The 18075-nt window shown below is 41.6% G+C and overlaps 1 protein-coding gene across 2 annotated transcripts in view; it reads left to right on the top strand.

Annotated features, from left to right (window-relative positions):
* Positions 1-515: 515 nt before the first annotated feature.
* The window catches only part of efhd1 (EF-hand domain family, member D1), a 67146-nt gene continuing 49586 nt past the window's right edge, over positions 516-18075 (top strand). Inside the window, exon 1 of one of the 2 annotated variants that reach the window (XM_069896643.1) lies at positions 516-892. In XM_069896643.1, the coding sequence (XP_069752744.1) occupies positions 594-892 (299 nt within the window). In that variant the 5' untranslated portion in view covers positions 516-593. Of the gene's footprint in view, positions 893-1072; positions 1334-18075 lie in introns of those variants that run through there. The other variant, XM_069896646.1, reaches the window with a different exon arrangement.

Genomic DNA, 18075 nt, shown 5'->3' with positions numbered 1-18075 from the left:
CAAAGCCTCCAAAGGGGAGTGGACACAACCCAGGACATCACAGGCAAAAGCATCCCCACTATTGACTACATCTACAGAGAACACAGCAGTTGGGGAGCAGCAGCAATCATCAAAGACCGTCACCACCCAGCACACGCTCGGTTCTCGCTGCTGCCATCAGGAAAGAGGTACAGGTGCCACAAGACTCGCACCACCAGGTTCAGGAACAGCTGCTACCCCTCCACCATCAGACTCCTCAACTACAAACTCAAGCAGAATTTCATTTCAGGACTCTTATTGATTTTCTTTTGTTCTCTCTGGATTGCACAGCTTCATTATCTGTTTACAGCTCTTTGATTTGAATCTCAGGGTTGTATGTGATGAATGTCCGACAATAAAATCTGAAACATGACATCCCCTGTGGGGGGCAGATGGATTGTTTGACGCGTCATCCCACACCAGCCTTTGGAATGGCTTCTGGAAATGTCAGTCAGTGCGGCTCCGCCTCCTGTTCTCAGTTATAAAGCGGGCAGCGGGGCGGCGTGGACCCAGTTCCTATCAGTAAGTCTCGCAGCTTGGGATTGAGCAGGCTATTTAAACTCTCACGTGGCGCCATGGCCTCGGAGGAGCTGGCTAAAAAACTCCAGCGCCGGCTGAGGCTGGAGGTCGCGACCCAAGATGCGAACGGTGTCACACTCGCAAGTGACAGCCCCCGGACAGAGGCGGGTGTAGATCCCGAGGAAAAGTCGGTCACAAACAATGCGGACACTGAACTCTCCGCTAAACTGACCAGGAGACTGGGTATCAATGAAGGGACGACGGAGCCCAAGCAGGTGAAAGTGTTTAACCCTTACACTGAGTTCAAGGAGTTCAGCAGGAAGCAGATTAAAGACATGGAAAAGATGTTCAAACAGTGAGTACAGTTGTGGGGTTTTTGTTTGTTTCTTAACTTAACGATCGTTCTAACTGTTCCCTGTATCTAATTCCTGTCGTTAGTGAGTATCTTTCAAACGGTGGCGGTGTTTCCCTCGGTTAAAGGAATTTCCGAGGTTGTTGATTTCTAATAGTAAACACATGTGATGCTGTGAGTTCCTGCAACCTGAACGGACTCGGAGGAGGTTCGGCTCTGCTGCAGTGAACCGGGGCAGCACATCCTGGGGGTCCCCCCCACCCCCACCATCTCCAGACGGTTCAACACGGCTCCTGTCCGAGTGGCCCCGGCCACATTCCGGCCAGGAAGCACCTTCACTGACCACGTTCCTTTTCCTTCAACGCCCTGTCATCGTCGTTCGACCGATTCCCGGCGGGGCAGGTCCTCGTTGAGGTCTCCCGTTGCTTTGTGGCATTTCTAACGGTGAGTGATGCAGATCAGGGCAGAAAGTCATCAAAACAAGGCGGCCACACGCTCTTCCTCCCTGGGACGAGCCCATCCCAATGATCTCGGCAAAAGTATCAAGTACATTTTGTCGGCTTTACTCTGGGATGATTCATTACTCCCACTTGGCTGGAGATTGCTCGCCCGTCGGGACCATTTAAAACCGGAGCGATCTCTTGCCAAACACTCGAGGATGACCTATCCCTGGTTTTTTTTTAAATTAACTTTTGTTTCTGGAGTCTTATTCAATTTGCAACTAACCATTCACCCCTGTATGACAGCCGTCTAACTGGCAATATTGGTATCCGTCCAATGTGATAACGGGTATGTAGTTAACATGCCTGGAGCCTTTTTGCTCTGGGTATGTAGTTACCATGCCTGGTATGTAGTTAACATGCCTGGAGCCTTTTTGTACCTTTTTGAAGGCTGCCAGGGTTTTAATTGTGCAAATGTCATTGTTGTAACTTCACAAATTGAGTTCCAAATATCTCTACTGCTAAGTAGACTATAAATTGTGATTTATATACAAAGTAGGAGTGGCTGGAAGCACGTGGACCTCCCCAATAACTTTGCAGTCGTCCTGTATGCAGTTGAACCCATTCTTGTCCAGATGGCTGATTAATTTCATGGAACTCTTTCCTTAATTCAGTGACAAAGTGACCTGTTGATGAACCCACTGCTGTATTAACTGTGTTTGAATTCGAAGTTTGATTTGCTCTTACCTGTTGGTTGGAATTGTCTTTTCTCAGTTCCTTTCAAACCCCATTGTTTATCGAATCATCCATCAGTTCTGTCGCCAACGATACCTGTCTTTGCCTCCAGTTAAAACCCATTCCCCGGGCAGCCACGCACATGCTCTTGGTCCATTTTTTTAAGCGCAAGTCTTCGACATCTTTGAGGCGCTTCCCTCGTGCCCTGTTCACTGGTTCCCAATGCTTATCCTATGCAGTCATTTGTTTTCTTCAAATCCCCATCTGTTCAACCAGAAGCAGCACATGGGCCTACATTACTTCAGGAAGAGGTCATCCATCTGAATCTTGCATTTGCTTCCTACCCCCTTGACCCATGCACTATTAAATTGGTGGCACTCCGAGCAACTGACCATTGGAAGAACTCTGCAGGTCAGGTAACATCCATGGGTTGAAATAGTCAAGTCAATGTTTTGGGCTGGGAGATGCAGTCCCAACCAAAAACAATGACTGACCATTTCTATCCATGGATGCTGCCTGATCTGCATTGTTCAAGGTTCCAGCAATTGTTTTGACCATTGTAAATGATTGCCTTCACTTGATAGAACCCATTTCCTTTCATAGTCAGTTGACATACTCAAATAATGTATCATTGTCCTCTGTCCCTTGCAAATTTGCAGAACTGACTCTAGCCTCCTTCAGTTTTTGTGCTCTCCTAGACAATAACGTTATTGCAACCATGTTCGGACTTTCCTGATTCTAGTCTCACTAATCCAATTATATTGAGAGCACCACCAACACTGGCATCAATTATCCTGAAACCCAAGAAGAGTAGCATGGGCTGCCTCAATGACTACTGCTCAGTAGCACTAACTTCTACTATGATGAAATGCTTTGAGAGGCTGGTCATGTCATGGCCAGAATTAACACAAACACATTAACACATACAGATCTTGACCCACTGCAAATCTCCTATTTCAAATTGCTTCATGGGAGATGCTCTGGATCACCTCAAACAGCAATTTCTACCTGCAGCAGCTCTTCATAGACTAAAGCTCTGTCTTCAATACTATTATTCCCTCAGTGCTGGTCAAGAAGCTACAAACTCTAGGCCTCTGAACCTCCCTCTGCAATTGGATCCTTGACTTTCTCATTGCAAGGCCACAGTCGGTATGAATTGGAAATGCCTCCTTCTCAATGATCATCAACATAGGCACGCTCCAAGGTTAGTGCTTAGCCCACTGTTCTACTCGTTATACACCCATGACTGCATGGCCAGGCACAATTCCAATGCCATCTAAAAGTTTACCAATAACACCATAATTTTTGGCAGAATCATAGATGCCAATGAGGAGGCATACAGGAGGGCCATAGATCATCTCATTAAATGGTGTAACAACAACAACAACCTTGCATTCAACATCAGCAAAACTAAGATGATTGTGGACTTCAGGAGGAAGTCAGAAGAACATGACTAAGTCCTTATCAAGGGCTCACTAGTGGAGAGGATCAAGAACTTCAAATTCCTGGGTGTCAATATCTCCGAGAATCTATCCTGGAGCCACCATGTTGATGTAATCACAAAGAAGCCTCGCCAACGGCTATACTTTGTGAGGTGTCTGAGGAGATTCAGTATGTCACCGGAGATTCCAGTAAACTTTTACAAGTGTATCGTGAAGAGCATTCTGGCTGGTTGCATCACTGTCTGGTATGGAGGCGCCAACTCTCCGAACACAAATAAACTCCAGAAGATTGTTAGCTTGGCTTATGATATCACAGGCACCAGACTTCTCCCTAACCTCAAAGACCCCCATCACACAGGCCATCCCCTCTTCATTCTGCTACCATCAGGAAAAAGGTACAGGAATCTAAAGATAAGCACTCAGCACCACAAAGAGACCCTCTTCCCTGCTGCCATGAGATTCGTGAATAATCAATGAATCAACGACTCTGTCTTGCGTTTTGTGCACTCTTATTGTTATTTTCATTTTAAATAGTAATGTCTTAAGGTGGTTATGTATGCTTGCACTATGATGCAAAACACTGAATTTCATAACTTGTTCATGATAATAAATTCTGATTATTTCCTACACTATCTCAAGGATCTATTCTTAATAATTATTCATTGGCATTGTTGTGTGTAGACATGTCTTTCATACTTCTGTGCACTAATGCTCAATTTCCATCTCCTTTCTGATTGACAATTCATTTATCTCCGGCAGGTGATGTCTGACAAACCATGGCAACCTGAACCATAATTTTCATCAGCTAATGCAACAGTAATGGGCTTGAGGCATGAATATGACATTGGAAATTCTTAAAAGCACGAATGCCTTTTGATTATGTAGGTTTGCTTTCATCAGAAGTGAAATTTCCACAATTACTACAAAACATTCTGAACTAAATTTCAGCAAAAAAAAACCTTTATTTTATCAATACCTATTTTCGGGTTAGTCGATGGATTTTCTAAATTAATGCTCAATTATGTCACCGGAGTCAGTGGGAGATGAGTGTAAAGATTCATCTCAAGGCTGCATGTTATGGTGTTTAAGACACTGCAAAGACTAATTGGCAAAGATTTCCTTCTACAATTTGAGACCTTCTAATATTTTGCAGTTTTCAAAATGGAAAGAAAATATTTGACTTTCTTTCAAGGAGAGTTGCAATTTTTGACTTGTGTGCAATACACACACACACCATGCTCCCTGTATCTAGTTCCTAGAACGCCTTGTTTCCAGTGTGGATAGAACAGTGAAAGTTTGAGTGAATTGTTTCTATTTGAGCATGGAGCCTTTGTCCCCACTTTACAATGTCCTTCAAACTGAAACCTATAAATAGTTTGGTGCTCTTCAGTTTTGAAAGGAGTTTCTTTTTTTTTGTTCTGATCTCTGTGGTCCTCTGTAGAATTTTCCAAACTTGTTTTCAACATCGATATCTTGATCAGGTGACTTAAAGACATCTTGCTTGGTTACAAGTGAATTTTCAATGTTTTGATTTTAATTAATATCAAACTCTGGCTTTTTTGTTACAAAAAATTCTCAAGCAATATTTTTGGAACAGTTGTCTTTTTGAAGTCTATTTTGAATTATTTGCATTTTGATGACTTTGTTTATTTGATCAACATTTTGCTGATTAGGTTGATTTAATAAATTGCCACTCCCTTTGAAGTGTCTGTGAGCTTAACTTTTAAAATGAGCAACAACCACATCAAGTTTTCCGAACACTCAGCACTTAAGTAATACAAAGAAAATATTTAGGGTTGAGTCACCATATATAGCATTGGTTTTGGCCTTAACACAGTAATGAGCAACACTTTGTCAATTGACAAAAAATACTGTAATCACTGCCTCATTGGAAAAGATCCATTCATGCATGTTGCACTGCACACAAACTGGAAACAACATCAGGATATTCCACATAAAAAAAAGTATAGTAATACTGGAAGGTGATGATGTGACCTGGAAACTATTATTTTCAGTAATTTGAAATGTGTTACCTTTGTTCATGGGTTTGATGGAGGAGAAATCTTTTCCACCTACAATGAGCTATAAATCTTGTCTGTGCTTTGCATTTTGAGTTCTGGTATTTGGGTTGTTGTAGGTTCAGCACAGTTTAAAAAAAATTTTGAATGTCTCCTTTTGTTTTCTTCTCAAATTAATAATTGTGCAATGACCTTTTACTTTGGAGTTTGTCATTGTCATAAATATTCTGTTTAAATTGTCAGCTTCACTAATCTATAGGTAGTCTGGCATTTCACAGGGGATGTAATACAAGTTTTCATAAAATTGGCAAGAACTTCATTCACACCATCATTTAAAAAAAACCTATGCTAGACGTGGTATTAATGTCTGAAATTTCTCCAGTATAGTGTGATTACATCTTTTAATTCTAGTTTTGACTTGAGTTGCATTTGATACTGAAAATACATCAGGAAAATGAAGTTGGGTCACACACATAATAAACCTCTTCCAATTTATATAAAAATTAAAGATGTACTAAGATGTTGGTGCTCTTGAAGATTTTCAATACAGTACTTGGCCAACAGCACATTTACCTCAAAACAAAAATATTGTTGTTGCTCTGGGTATGTCGTTAACATGCCTGGAGCCTTTTTGCTCTGGGTATGTCGTTAACATGCCTGGAGCCTTTTTGCTCTGGGTATGTCGTTAACATGCCTGGAGCCTTTTTGCTCTGGGTATGTCGTTAACATGCCTGGAGCCTTTTTGCTCTGGGTATGTCGTTAACATGCCTGGAGCCTTTTTGCTCTGGGTATGTCGTTAACATGCCTGGAGCCTTTTTGAAGACTGCCAGGGTTTTAATTGTGCAAATGTCATTGTTGTGACTTCACAAATTGAGTTCCAAATATCTCTACTGCTAAGTAGACTATAAATTGTGATTTATAAACAAAGTAGGAGGGGCTGGAATCGCGTCATAATTGGTGTTCTGGATGACCTCAATTAGTCTCACATTGATCCTTTGATTTTGGTTGTGTGGGCCTATCTGTTTGTTACTAGTTTTCAGATTTCCTCACTGTTCTGATTGTGAGGTAATTGCATGTACTACTAAACTCCAATATATATTTCCAAACTTGGTGAGAGAATAAGATTGACAGGCTGCCAAAGCATTTTGCTTTGGCACGTGAAGTAGGTAAAAGATTCAATCCAAGTTGGTGGCTAAATTATTGACCAATTAGTGAGACCAGAGAAAAATTTCATTTTTGTAATAATTAGAACATTTTAAAAACATTTTTATATGATGGTTGCATTTGCAAATACAATAGCTGGACTGAGGGTGAAGGAGGCTGATGGAGTTTTGCTGGTGATATTTATTCAAGGATCCTTCTCAACACAAACAATTAGCTCATCTTCCATGCTGCCATGATTTGAATGCCTCACTACATTAAAAGTAATTCTACAGAAGTTGTTCTCATGTTTTTTTGCTCCTAAATTATTACATTCTTTGACACATTATTTTAAAATTGAGATTCAATATTTTTTGAATTTAAAGGATTCCCCAAAAATTGATCTAATATCACTTGCTGAATTAATTCCAATATTCTATGGCACGTAAAAATCTGTCGGAAAGCCTTCAGTCTTGTACTCACCTGCACCTTTTAAGTAGGGGAGTTTTGAACATAAATTCAAAGAACCAATTCTTCTTTGTAGTCTGACTCTGATAAACTATGTCTGATGGGTTTTTTGAAAGTATGTATCGTATCACAAGAAACGGAAGGCTATTTATCCCTCTGTCCTTGCAATACCGTTCATAAAGCTCGTGGCTTATCTTTTACTCAGCATCACCTAGCCAGATATTCCCTGGTTTCCTTATTATCCATAAGTGATTCTACTTATTTATTTTTCAAGTATATTTGGTGATCGACCCTACAGGGCCCTTGGATACGTACTTCCAAATATTCACAATCTTCTCAGTACAGATACTATTTCCGATTTGTCAAAAACCGCACACCCTTTTAATTTGCAACTGCAACCCCAATTCTAGATGACCTAGTCTGGGGAATTGTCAGCCTTGTATTTTCCCTGCATTATAAGAACTTCACATATTTTAAGGAAATCACATTATTCTTCTAAACTTGGGTGAGACGACTTTTATAGTTTTTTTGAACAAGGGTATGTATTCCACTCTAAAGCATGATCAAAGTATATATCCAAAGATAAAATCTGTTTTTGTGCTGTTTATTGTGTAATTATAGCTAAGTACATCTGGATTAAAGCTGAGGGTCTGGAAAACCACAAACAGAAAATATTGGTGGTAAACTGCTCTTCATGAGGAAGGATTTATATCCCTGAGACTCTCCTTTCTTTACCCCCCCCCCCCAACCTCTCGCCCCCTCCCAATCCTGCCAATTTGGGATGGAAACAGTCAGTTAGGAGAGTGGAATTATGGCCCACTAATACACAAATTCACTTTTTGCAATGGGTGTAATTGTTCTTATTTTCTTTTGGGGGAAAAAGCAATGTATTTATTCCTCCCATCATTCTTGCATGCTTCATTTTGTCATTTGATTTATCTAGCTATCTTCAAGCTTTTGAGCAACAATAGCTTTAGTACAAATTGTGTTAAAACTCCTGCAATATTACTTTTGGGAAACTTAAGCAATGTCAAACGACTTCATGATCAGTCTGGCTGAAATTTGTCTCAACTGATCTAATCCCTGATGCTCAAAATGTTTATCAGCATGACTTGGAAGTCCTTGATGAACCTTGGAAGTCACTTTAAAATCGATTGCTTCATTTGTTTACAATCCATTAAATTTTGTGGTCAGTGAAATCATGGTATTTACATCGATTGTAAATTGTTGGATTTGGGCTATAATTACTAACAAGCTCACCAGGTCCTAACATTAATCATGCAATTTGCATTAATATTTAATCCCAAATTGTAAGAAGATGTTGGTCATCCTGGCAATAAACCTTTCAATGTTTCATGTCAATTAATGCAGTGATTATTCATGTTAACTTCCACTTGGAAAATATTACTCCAGTTTGATCTGAACTGTTTCTGCCACACAGAGCAACCATTATCCTTTTAATATATAAAGCTTTAACCTCACGGATGAAACTTTTTAAAATTCTGTCAATTCTTCATGACTGAGCTAAATTAAGAGGTCCATTATTAAAACAGTCCAATGGATCTCAACCTTTTTCTTTCCACTTGCACACCACTTTAAGTTTCCCTATGCCACAGGTGCTCTGTGATAAGTAAGGGATTGCTTAAGATGGTAAGTGAGTGGAAAGAAAAAGGTTGAGAACCACTGGACTAGTTATTGTGCAGTCTTAGAAATGTGTGTTCTTTCTACCTTTGGCACAAGATTTTGATTTTTGTCAATGGTCAGAGTTTGGTATCCACTCTTTCCAATATTTCTTTATTGACTAAAATTTGGCCTCTTTTGAACAATTATCTTCTAAATTTAAAATAACTATTTTAGATATTTATAGATTATGATTTTTTAATTCCTTGGAATTAAAACTCCTTTGAGATTTTGAATTAAAGATGATAGAAGATTTATAATCTTAAACCAAATACTTAAAAAGTTGTTATCAGTTCTGAGTTATTATTGATGTCTAGTGGTAATTCCCTGGACAAGTCGAGAAATGATGGGAGCAAGGTTTTCAACAAGAACTTTCTGATGCTACATGAGATTCAATCTTGAAATTGGTTAATTCATCTTCTCTATGTGCCTGGCATTCATTATTGCAACTTAAAGCAGTACATCAAAGTTCAACTGGCTATATTTTATTCTAATATTTTGTCAAAATGTGATAGATGCAAGACTAAAGAAGGTACATTATTTTGTATGTTTTGGTCATGTTCCTTGCTTTCCAATTATTGGGAAAGGATCTTCTGTACCTTGTCTTTAATTCTTAATACTAATTGGCTCCTAATCCTTGCTCTATTTGGAATAAGTAAGTCATCTGATTTAAATTTGTCTGGGCTATAATCCCATGTAGTTGCCTTTGCTCTTCATACTGCCAGAAGAGGTATACTTGTGAGATAAAAGGATGCTGTTCCTCCTACACATTCTCAATGGCTATCTGATGTGATGGCATGCTTGACTCTGGGGGAGGGGGAAATTGGATGGTGTGTGTGTGCATGAGTAAAATTGAGAGTCAAGATTTTGTTGAATTTAAAGGATGCTTTAGTCCAAAATACCCAAAAATTGATTATCACCTGATGAAATAATTCTAATATTCTATAGCACATAACCATCTGTCAGAAAGCCTTCAGTCTTGTACTCACCTGTACCTTTTGGCATGCTGTCAAGTAGGGAAGTTTTGAATATACATTCAAAGAAACATCTTTGTAGTCCAACTCCGATAAAAATGTGTCTGATGGCTCTTTGAAAGTATGCATTGTATCACAAGAAATGGAAGGCTATTCATCCTCTGTCCTTGCAATACCAAGAGAGAAATGTTTTCTTCAGTGCTGACTATAAATGCTATCAATAGTATTCACAAATTATTTTCTCCTTGGACCCTATGTTAATGAGCCACACAAGTACTTTGTTCTGATAAATCTCATCACTAGGGACTATAGGCTTGACCTAGATTATTGTATTTAAAAAAAATAGTGCTGCAATTAAATGCAATCACTTGAAAGAAAACCAATCCTTAGTGATTAACTAGAACGGCTTGTTCTTGTTATGAAACGAAGGTTGTACTCTTTAATTTTCTCTGAAGAAATGTTGAGACTAAATAGCAACATTTGAATATTGCATGAATTGGAATGTACTTTCATAAAGGGTAAATGTAAGCTTTTGAAATCATGTCAAATTGTGCAGAGTTGCCCAACTGAAAGGTTTAGATTAAAATATATAAATTATAAACACTGGATTAAAGTTTAATGTCACCAATAACAATTATTAATAATAAGTAAACAAGGGCAGAATGCATCCTTGCCATTTTGGATATTATTTTAAATGTCTTATTAGGTGTTTCTTAAAGTTTTTACTGAACTCGGTATTGACATTTTGGTCTGTTCAGGCATACAAAAAAAATTCCAAGCAAAATGCATCCAAAGTGGGTTGGTGGCCACATTACTCTTCAAAATGTTTGAGAGTGATGGTTGCATTTGAGAAGTTTAATATGATTTTTATATTTGGGTCCCTCCTGTAATCTTTTGGCATCATCTCTTTAATTAGAGGTGGGAAGGAAAGAGTCTAGAATTGAGTTGTATGTGAAAAATGGATGAAGCGATCTTGCATAATTCTCTGAAAGAGCTGTGGGAATGCAAGACATTTCTATATAGTACTGAGAATATTTTGCTTTCTTACTGCATCTTTTGTTTTCATTTTTTAATAAATGCCTTGAGTAATCTTCAAGCTTTAGCAACCAATTCCACCTGATTGTTCCACTTAATGTCCATATTGACTCATTTGTGTTTTTTTTTCTAAATATTCTTTATTGAATAGTAACCTGAACTTTTCAAAAATGTTTTTGAAGAAGTACGGTCCTTGCCATTTATAGACCAGGCAAACATGAAAATATAAGGATGACTTGCTGGGATGGTTGCATCTTGAGCAATGATCTAATAGCTTGAGACATAGAGCAAGATCTAAGCCAGGAGAAATCATTGTTTTTAGTGCTGTGGAATCTGTTCTACAATTTAAACATATTTGCTAATACTTGAGGCTAGTTTGAAATGTGCCACTAGGGGAAAGTTAGAAGAGCTACATTTTGATTTGGTGATTTGTGTGTGCAAGCGATAGTATGTGGACTGAAACTTAAACTGCAGATGCTGGAAATCTGAAATAAAACAGAAAATGCAGAAAACACTCTCAGGAAGTTGGTCTATGGAAAGCAAGAGTCAATGTATTGACTCAAAGAGAATGCAACAAGGATAGAATAGATAGATTACATTGACACATGAGCATTAATGATTTTAGGATTTGACATGCAGCATATAAGATCTAAATGAAGGACAAATGTGTAGCTTTTATTTAAAACTTTTGATAGACAAAGGAGTATAGTTTGAGGTAAGTTAAATATACCATTGTGTACAATCATAATATTTTGGGATTTAATTAATGCTGTTCTGGAGCAGATCACCATTGTTTGATTCACAAATCTTCCGATTGTCATTGAAACACTGCCAGCATGATCCAGCTAAGGGTTTCAAGTGACTTGGCTCTTTGTGCTGTAGATTGGCTAGCTGAGCAGCAGTGGTGCAGAGTGATGGTTTTCTGGAATCTTTCCATCATGGGGAAAAAAATCAATAAAACCTAGTACAAGTTCGACATTGTGTGCATTAGGTCCTACCAGCAGCAGCAATGCCTTGGCACAGCTGGTTACCCTTGGAACCACTGACAAAAGGATAATTGGCTATTTTTTTTGTAGTTTAGAAATGCTCCAATACCATGATGTCTAAAGCATACTCGCTCACAGACCAATATTGTTCCACTTCCAATAAAGCTGATGTGCTCATAAATTTAGAAACTTGCCTTATCTTTTCAAATATTTTGGTTTGTCTAGAACCTTCTGCACTGTTTTTCATTCGTAAAATAATTGAAAATTGGACTTAGCATGTGTATTTGGAGGTTGAAAATTTTTGTTCTGACTTTATTATGCTTCATTTACACAAATACGCAAAATGGTGTCCAAGACTTGCAATGCACATGAGGGTTATTTTGCAATTAAAAAAAAAAAAAATTAAATTAAAAAAATCACATGTTGACTTTATTCAAGTAGATTGTGAGAAGTAAAAATCTTGCTCTGTGCTGAGGTGAATTTAGTAATTTGTAGAATCTTATTTGACTGTTAAATGTACCAATACAGATTTAAGATTTATTAGAGTATAGACACGACATCATGTACAACCCTAAAAATTTTTCTGCGGGTGAGGCAGAATGATCACTTGGTGTTGGTGCAGGGGGAAATAAACTGTACACGACATACACATGCCCTGTTCACTCCTTGCCATTGGTTGGGGGTAATGGGGGGGGGGGGGAGAAAAGAAAAGGTACAGGAGCCAAAAGACAAGCACTCAGTGGCACATGGAGAGCATCTTCCTCGCTGCCATCAGATTCCTGAATAATCAATGAACCAAAGACACTGCCTTCCTTTGACTTTTTGTGCACTATTTTTATTTATTGGTGTAAGGTGGTTTATATTGTGATGTTGTGAGTTGTTCATGACCATAAATTCTGAATCTGAAATAAAGAAATGTAGGCAAACTGTGCAATGCAAAAAGTGGGGGGGGGGAAATCAAAGTGCAAAAGTATGAGTCCTTAAACAAATCCCTGATTAAGTTGATTGTTGAGGGGTAGCAGCTGTTCCTGAACCTGGTGGTGTGAGTCTTGTTGCACCTCTACCTCTTTTCTGATGGCAGCAGTGAGAACAATGTGTGTACTGGGGTGGTGTAGATCCTTGAAGATTCCTGCTGCTGTTCTCTGATGGCAGTTTTCCTTGTAGATGCTCTGAATGGTGAGGAGAGTTTTGCCTGTGTTGTACTGGGCTGTGTCCATTACTTTTTGCAAGGCTTTCTGCTCGGGGGTATTGGTGTCCTAAACCAGACTATGATGAGGCCGGTCAGCACACTTTCCATCCTATCTGTAGAAATACAAACCAATTTCCAGGCAACACATGATCTATAATAATCATTTTAATGGAATGCCACCATCCAGAGAAGCCTGTAACTGAAACTATTTTTATTTTCACATTTTGTGAATTAACATGCACTGCCATTTGCCAGCATAATTTTGTTCAAGTTGCAAAATAAAATGGTCATGATTGCATTTCATTCATGGTGTCACCTTCAGAAGATGGAATGTAGTAAGCCTGAGAAAATAAGTGTTAATAAAATTGTCTCAATTTGAGCTGACTCACCTATCTAGTTTCTGTATTATTTTCTCTCTGGTATTTTAATCATTTTTTTCTATTCTTGTTGATTCTCTGAATTAGCAAAGCATTAATTTACCCTCCCTGACATAAAGCCTTGAATGGAAGTCTTGCAAGGTCATTGCAGAGAACAGGTAAGAGTCTACCTTGCAGGAGTAGGTCTGGAGCCATTATTCGTCTTTAAAGGACATTATTTAACTTTTAGCTTAATCAATTTTTATATGTTTAAAAATTCCAGATTTATTTAATTGTCTGAATTTAAATTTCTTATAATACTGTGAATGCTTAAGTGTCTCAAATTATCAATCTTAACCTACTAGATGTCAAGCTTGATGGGCTTTAATTACTGCTATTTCTTCTGAACAATGACTTCCTTTAGCTCTACTGGGATAAGTAGTCTGAAGCCTGCTGCTTCATTTCCATTTGTAACTAGTTGTTGGTAGAATGTAGCTTTCCCTGGCAGGCGGATGATAAAGGGGAGGAGTGGGTAGTCGAGGAGAAAAGTAGAGAGCGTGAGAATAAAATTGAATTACACAGCATAGTCCAAGCCCATTCTATATGAAGCGTTTGGTAAGTTGCCCTCTAATGGTTTCTAATGGTTGGCAGTAATGCTTTACAGTTCTGGCATATCTGTAATTAAGATCAACATTTTATTTTCCTTTTCCCCCATCCACAATTTGTACTGGAATGAATTGCATTTGAACTCCATGTACTTAGAATATACAGTAGGTTTAGTTGTTTTTTTTATAAATGTATTTTCTATTTCCATTTTTATTTCCCTATCTTGCATCATTTTGAGAATATTATAGATGGTGTAATATTGTGGTGGCCTGCACACACACTGGCCCACAAAATGGCTGACCACGTGGCACTGAGGTGACATCAGCCATCATCCTAGCTGACCTCTTCAGACGTTCTGGGTGTCGCAGCTGTAGGTGTGATTCAAGCAAGCTGAGGCTCAGTTCTAGCTTTGCCACATCTCTGCCAATGACACCCGCTACTTCGTTGTCGTGAGTGCCCTCAATCAGGACACAGCGGCAAGGGTCGTAGATTTCCTGCAGCAGCCTCCAGAGCAAGGCAAATACACGGCCCTCAAAGAGCTGGTAACCTGTACTTTTGGGATTTCCTGGTGCAAGCATGCTGCCCAATTGCTGCTTGTGGATGGAATGAGGGACAGGGCCTTGTCCAGCCTAATGAGCGAAATGCTCATGTTAACCAAGGGCTACAAACCTTGCCTGCTCTTTGAGCAGATCTTTCTGGAGTAGCTGCTTTAAGATGTATGGCTCTTGCTCATAGACAAGGACTTCATTGACCCTTGGAGGGTCACCGCCTAGGTGGACATGGTCTGGGGAGGGAAGAAGGACATCAGTGCTGTCATAAACCACATTGGCAAGCCCCACATCAACTCCTGGTGTGATCAAGGCCAGCAGAGAGGCAAGTGAACACCCTGCGACAGCTATGCTACCCCCATCAGTGATGGGGTGCGGTGGCCCACCCTACGGGTTTTCAGGAAACACCCTGGAAAACTGTGATTGCCTCCTCCATGTCTGAGACTCACTGCCATGCAGGTGTTTCCTGGTGGACATGGGTGCAGAGACGAGTGTCCTATCCCCTGCAGCCCCTGACTCCCACAACAGCAAGCAGGGCCCAACGTTAAAGGCAGCCAACACCTCCCACATTTGAATTTCAGACCCGCACCATCCCCCTTCATTTCAGCAGCAGCTGCTTTATATGGACCTTTACCCTCGCAGCAGTGGCACAACCGCTCCTGGGGGCAGACTGCCTTCAGGCCCACTGTTTGCTGGTCGATCTCCAGAGGTGGCACAGTGCCTACCAGAACCTTTCAAACTCTGCATCTGGGGGAAGCCATGCTACCCGCCCCCCCACCTGGAGTCCGTAACTCTCGGACAATGTATTTGCCTGAATCCTGGCGGAGTTCCCCTCAATAGTGGTGCTATGGTTCTCCATGGCCGAGCCAAAGCACTGGGTAAGTACCACATACTGGTGGTGGGGGGGGGGAGAGGGAGGGCCACTAAAAGCTCAGCCTGGCAAAGGAGGAGTTCAAAAAGATGGAGGAGCTGGGGATTGAGCAGCTCTCTGATAGTCGCTGAGCCTATCACCTCCACATGTTGCCCAAATCAGCAGGGGGTTGGAGACCATGTGATTGATTACTGCCACCTCAAAGAGGGCACCACGCCCAACAGATATCCTGTGCCCCACATCCAAGACTTTGCTGCTAACCTGAATGGGACACAAATGTTCTCCAAGGTGGACCTCATCTGGTGGTACCACCAAATCCTAGTTCACCACCAGGATGTCCCCAAGACTGCAATCATAACCCCCTTTGGGTTGTTTGAATTTCTCCGCATGCCCTTCAGTCTAAAGAATGTGGCTCAAACTTTCTACTGGCTGATGGACGCAGTGGGTGGGACTTCCTATTTGCATTCATCTATTTGGACAATATCCTCATTGGCAGCCGCAAAGATCACACCGCCCACCTGAGACAACTGTGCACCGGTCTGAGTGAGTTTGAACTGACCATCAACCCCATCCAGAGCCAATTTGGTCTGGACACCATCAGTTTTCTGGGGCACAGGATTAACATGCACAGGGCCACATCCCTCCCCAAGAAGGTTGAGGTGGTCTGGCACTTCACTAAGCCACACATGATGAAAGGGCTACAGGAATTTGCGTGTATAATAAACTTTTACCACAGGTTCATACCGGCAGTGGCATGCATCATGTGCCCACCCTAACCATAACTCTTTGTGCTTGGGATGAGGAATTCCAGAGTGCCAAAGATGTGCTGGCCAATACCACCCCAGTCCGGAGGCACCTACAGCCCTAACTGTTGACGTTTCCTGCACACCAGTAGGGGGCATGCTAGAACAACTCATCAAGGGCAGCAGGCACATCTGCCCCACCCCCCCAGAACTCAGATACAGATCTTTCAACTGGGAGAGGTTAGCGTTGTACCTGACAGACATTTCCATTAACTTTTTGGAAGGCTAGCAATTCAGAGTGTTCACTGACCACAAGCCACTTACTTTAGTCTTCCATAAGATATCGGACTCGTGGTCAGCCTGACAACAGAGACACTTGTCCTACATAACAGAGTTTACCACAGACATTCAACATTTCATGGGGGAAAAGCAATGTGGAAGCCGATGCTCTCACACCTCCACAATTGAGTTGATACATGCCCTGTCCTAAGGGGTTGATTATGTGGCCCTTGCCAAAGTGCAGCAGCAGGACCCTGAGATCCCCGCTTACAGGACAGCCGTCTCCAGTCTCAGGTGTGCAACATTTCTACCGGCAGCCCTCGGCCCATCATCCTGGCTGCATGGATGTGCCAGGTTTTTGAGGCCATTTGCAACCTGGCACACCCAACCATCTGCACCACTGTCAAAATGGTGGTCAGCAGGTTTGTCTAGCATGGCCTCTGTAAACCGTTCAGTCAGTGGGCCAAGACCTGGACGAACTGTCAGGCCTCCACAGTGCAGGTTCACATGAGAGCACCCACAGACTTTTGAGCTGGCACAGTGCAGGTTCAGCCACATGCACATTGACTTAGTGGGGCCGTTACTGGTTTCCTCTGGGGCGAAATACTTCTTAACCATGGTGGACCACTCCATGAGGTGGCTGGAGGTGATTCCACTGACTGATACCACTCAGAAACTAGTGCCAGGGCACTCGTTGACACATGGGTGTCCTGATTTGGGGTCCCGGAGCACCTCACCTTGGTCAGGGGACACAATTCACCCCTGGACTCTGGGTGGCACTGCCTAACTTTCTGGGGATGCAGCTCCACCATACCATGGCATATCATCTGCAGACCAATGGGTTGGTGGAGTACTTCCACAGGCACCTCAAGGTAGCCTTAATGGCCCAGCTCAAGGGCTCCAACTGGATGGATGAACTGCATTGGGTCCAGTTGGGAATTCGTACCGTGCCAGAGGAGGACTTCAATGCCTCGGTGGCAGAGATGGTCTACAGTGCACCTTTAATCATCCTCAGGGAGTTCCTGGTCCCCAGTACACGCCCAGAAGACCCTGCAGTGAACCTCAAGAGCCTGCGGTGAAAGCTGGAGTCCTTGGTCTTGCGTCAACCCCACTGCATGGCCAGCCTAAGCATAGTGTCCTGAAGGGCCTAAAGACTTGCCAGTACATGTTCATGAGGAGGGTCACACACAGACCACCATTACAACAACCCTATGAGGGGCCCTACAAGGTCATTAGAGACAATGGTTCCACCTTTGTCCTTGACATTGGTGTTAAGGAGGAGACCTTTACTGTCGACTGCCTGAAACTGGAATGTCTGGATTGTAACAAGCGATGCAGGGGCAGGCCACTGAAGACTATAGACGATGGCCTGGATCTGGGGAGGCGGGGGGGGGGGGGGGGGTGGGGGGGGGAGGTGGTCATTTAGTGGCCCACGCGCAGAGACGTGGACCGGCTCGCAAAATGACTGATGGTCATGCGGACATGGGGCTGACACCGACCTCGAACCAGGTGACCTCCGCATGGTTGGAAGGTGGCGATCTCTGATAGAAACGCCGGCCAACTCGAGGCTGACATCAGCACCAGGGGCCCATATAAACACAGCTGCCAATTCAATAAATCAGTCTTCGACTTTGACTCCTCATGTGTGCCTTCATTCCACACTTGCTGTAGCGCGT

Source organism: Narcine bancroftii, chromosome 9 (assembly GCF_036971445.1).
Source record: "Narcine bancroftii isolate sNarBan1 chromosome 9, sNarBan1.hap1, whole genome shotgun sequence".
Taxonomy (NCBI): domain Eukaryota; kingdom Metazoa; phylum Chordata; class Chondrichthyes; order Torpediniformes; family Narcinidae; genus Narcine; species Narcine bancroftii.
Note: the sequence above shows the minus strand (reverse complement) of the source record. Positions and strands in the feature narration are given on the sequence as shown.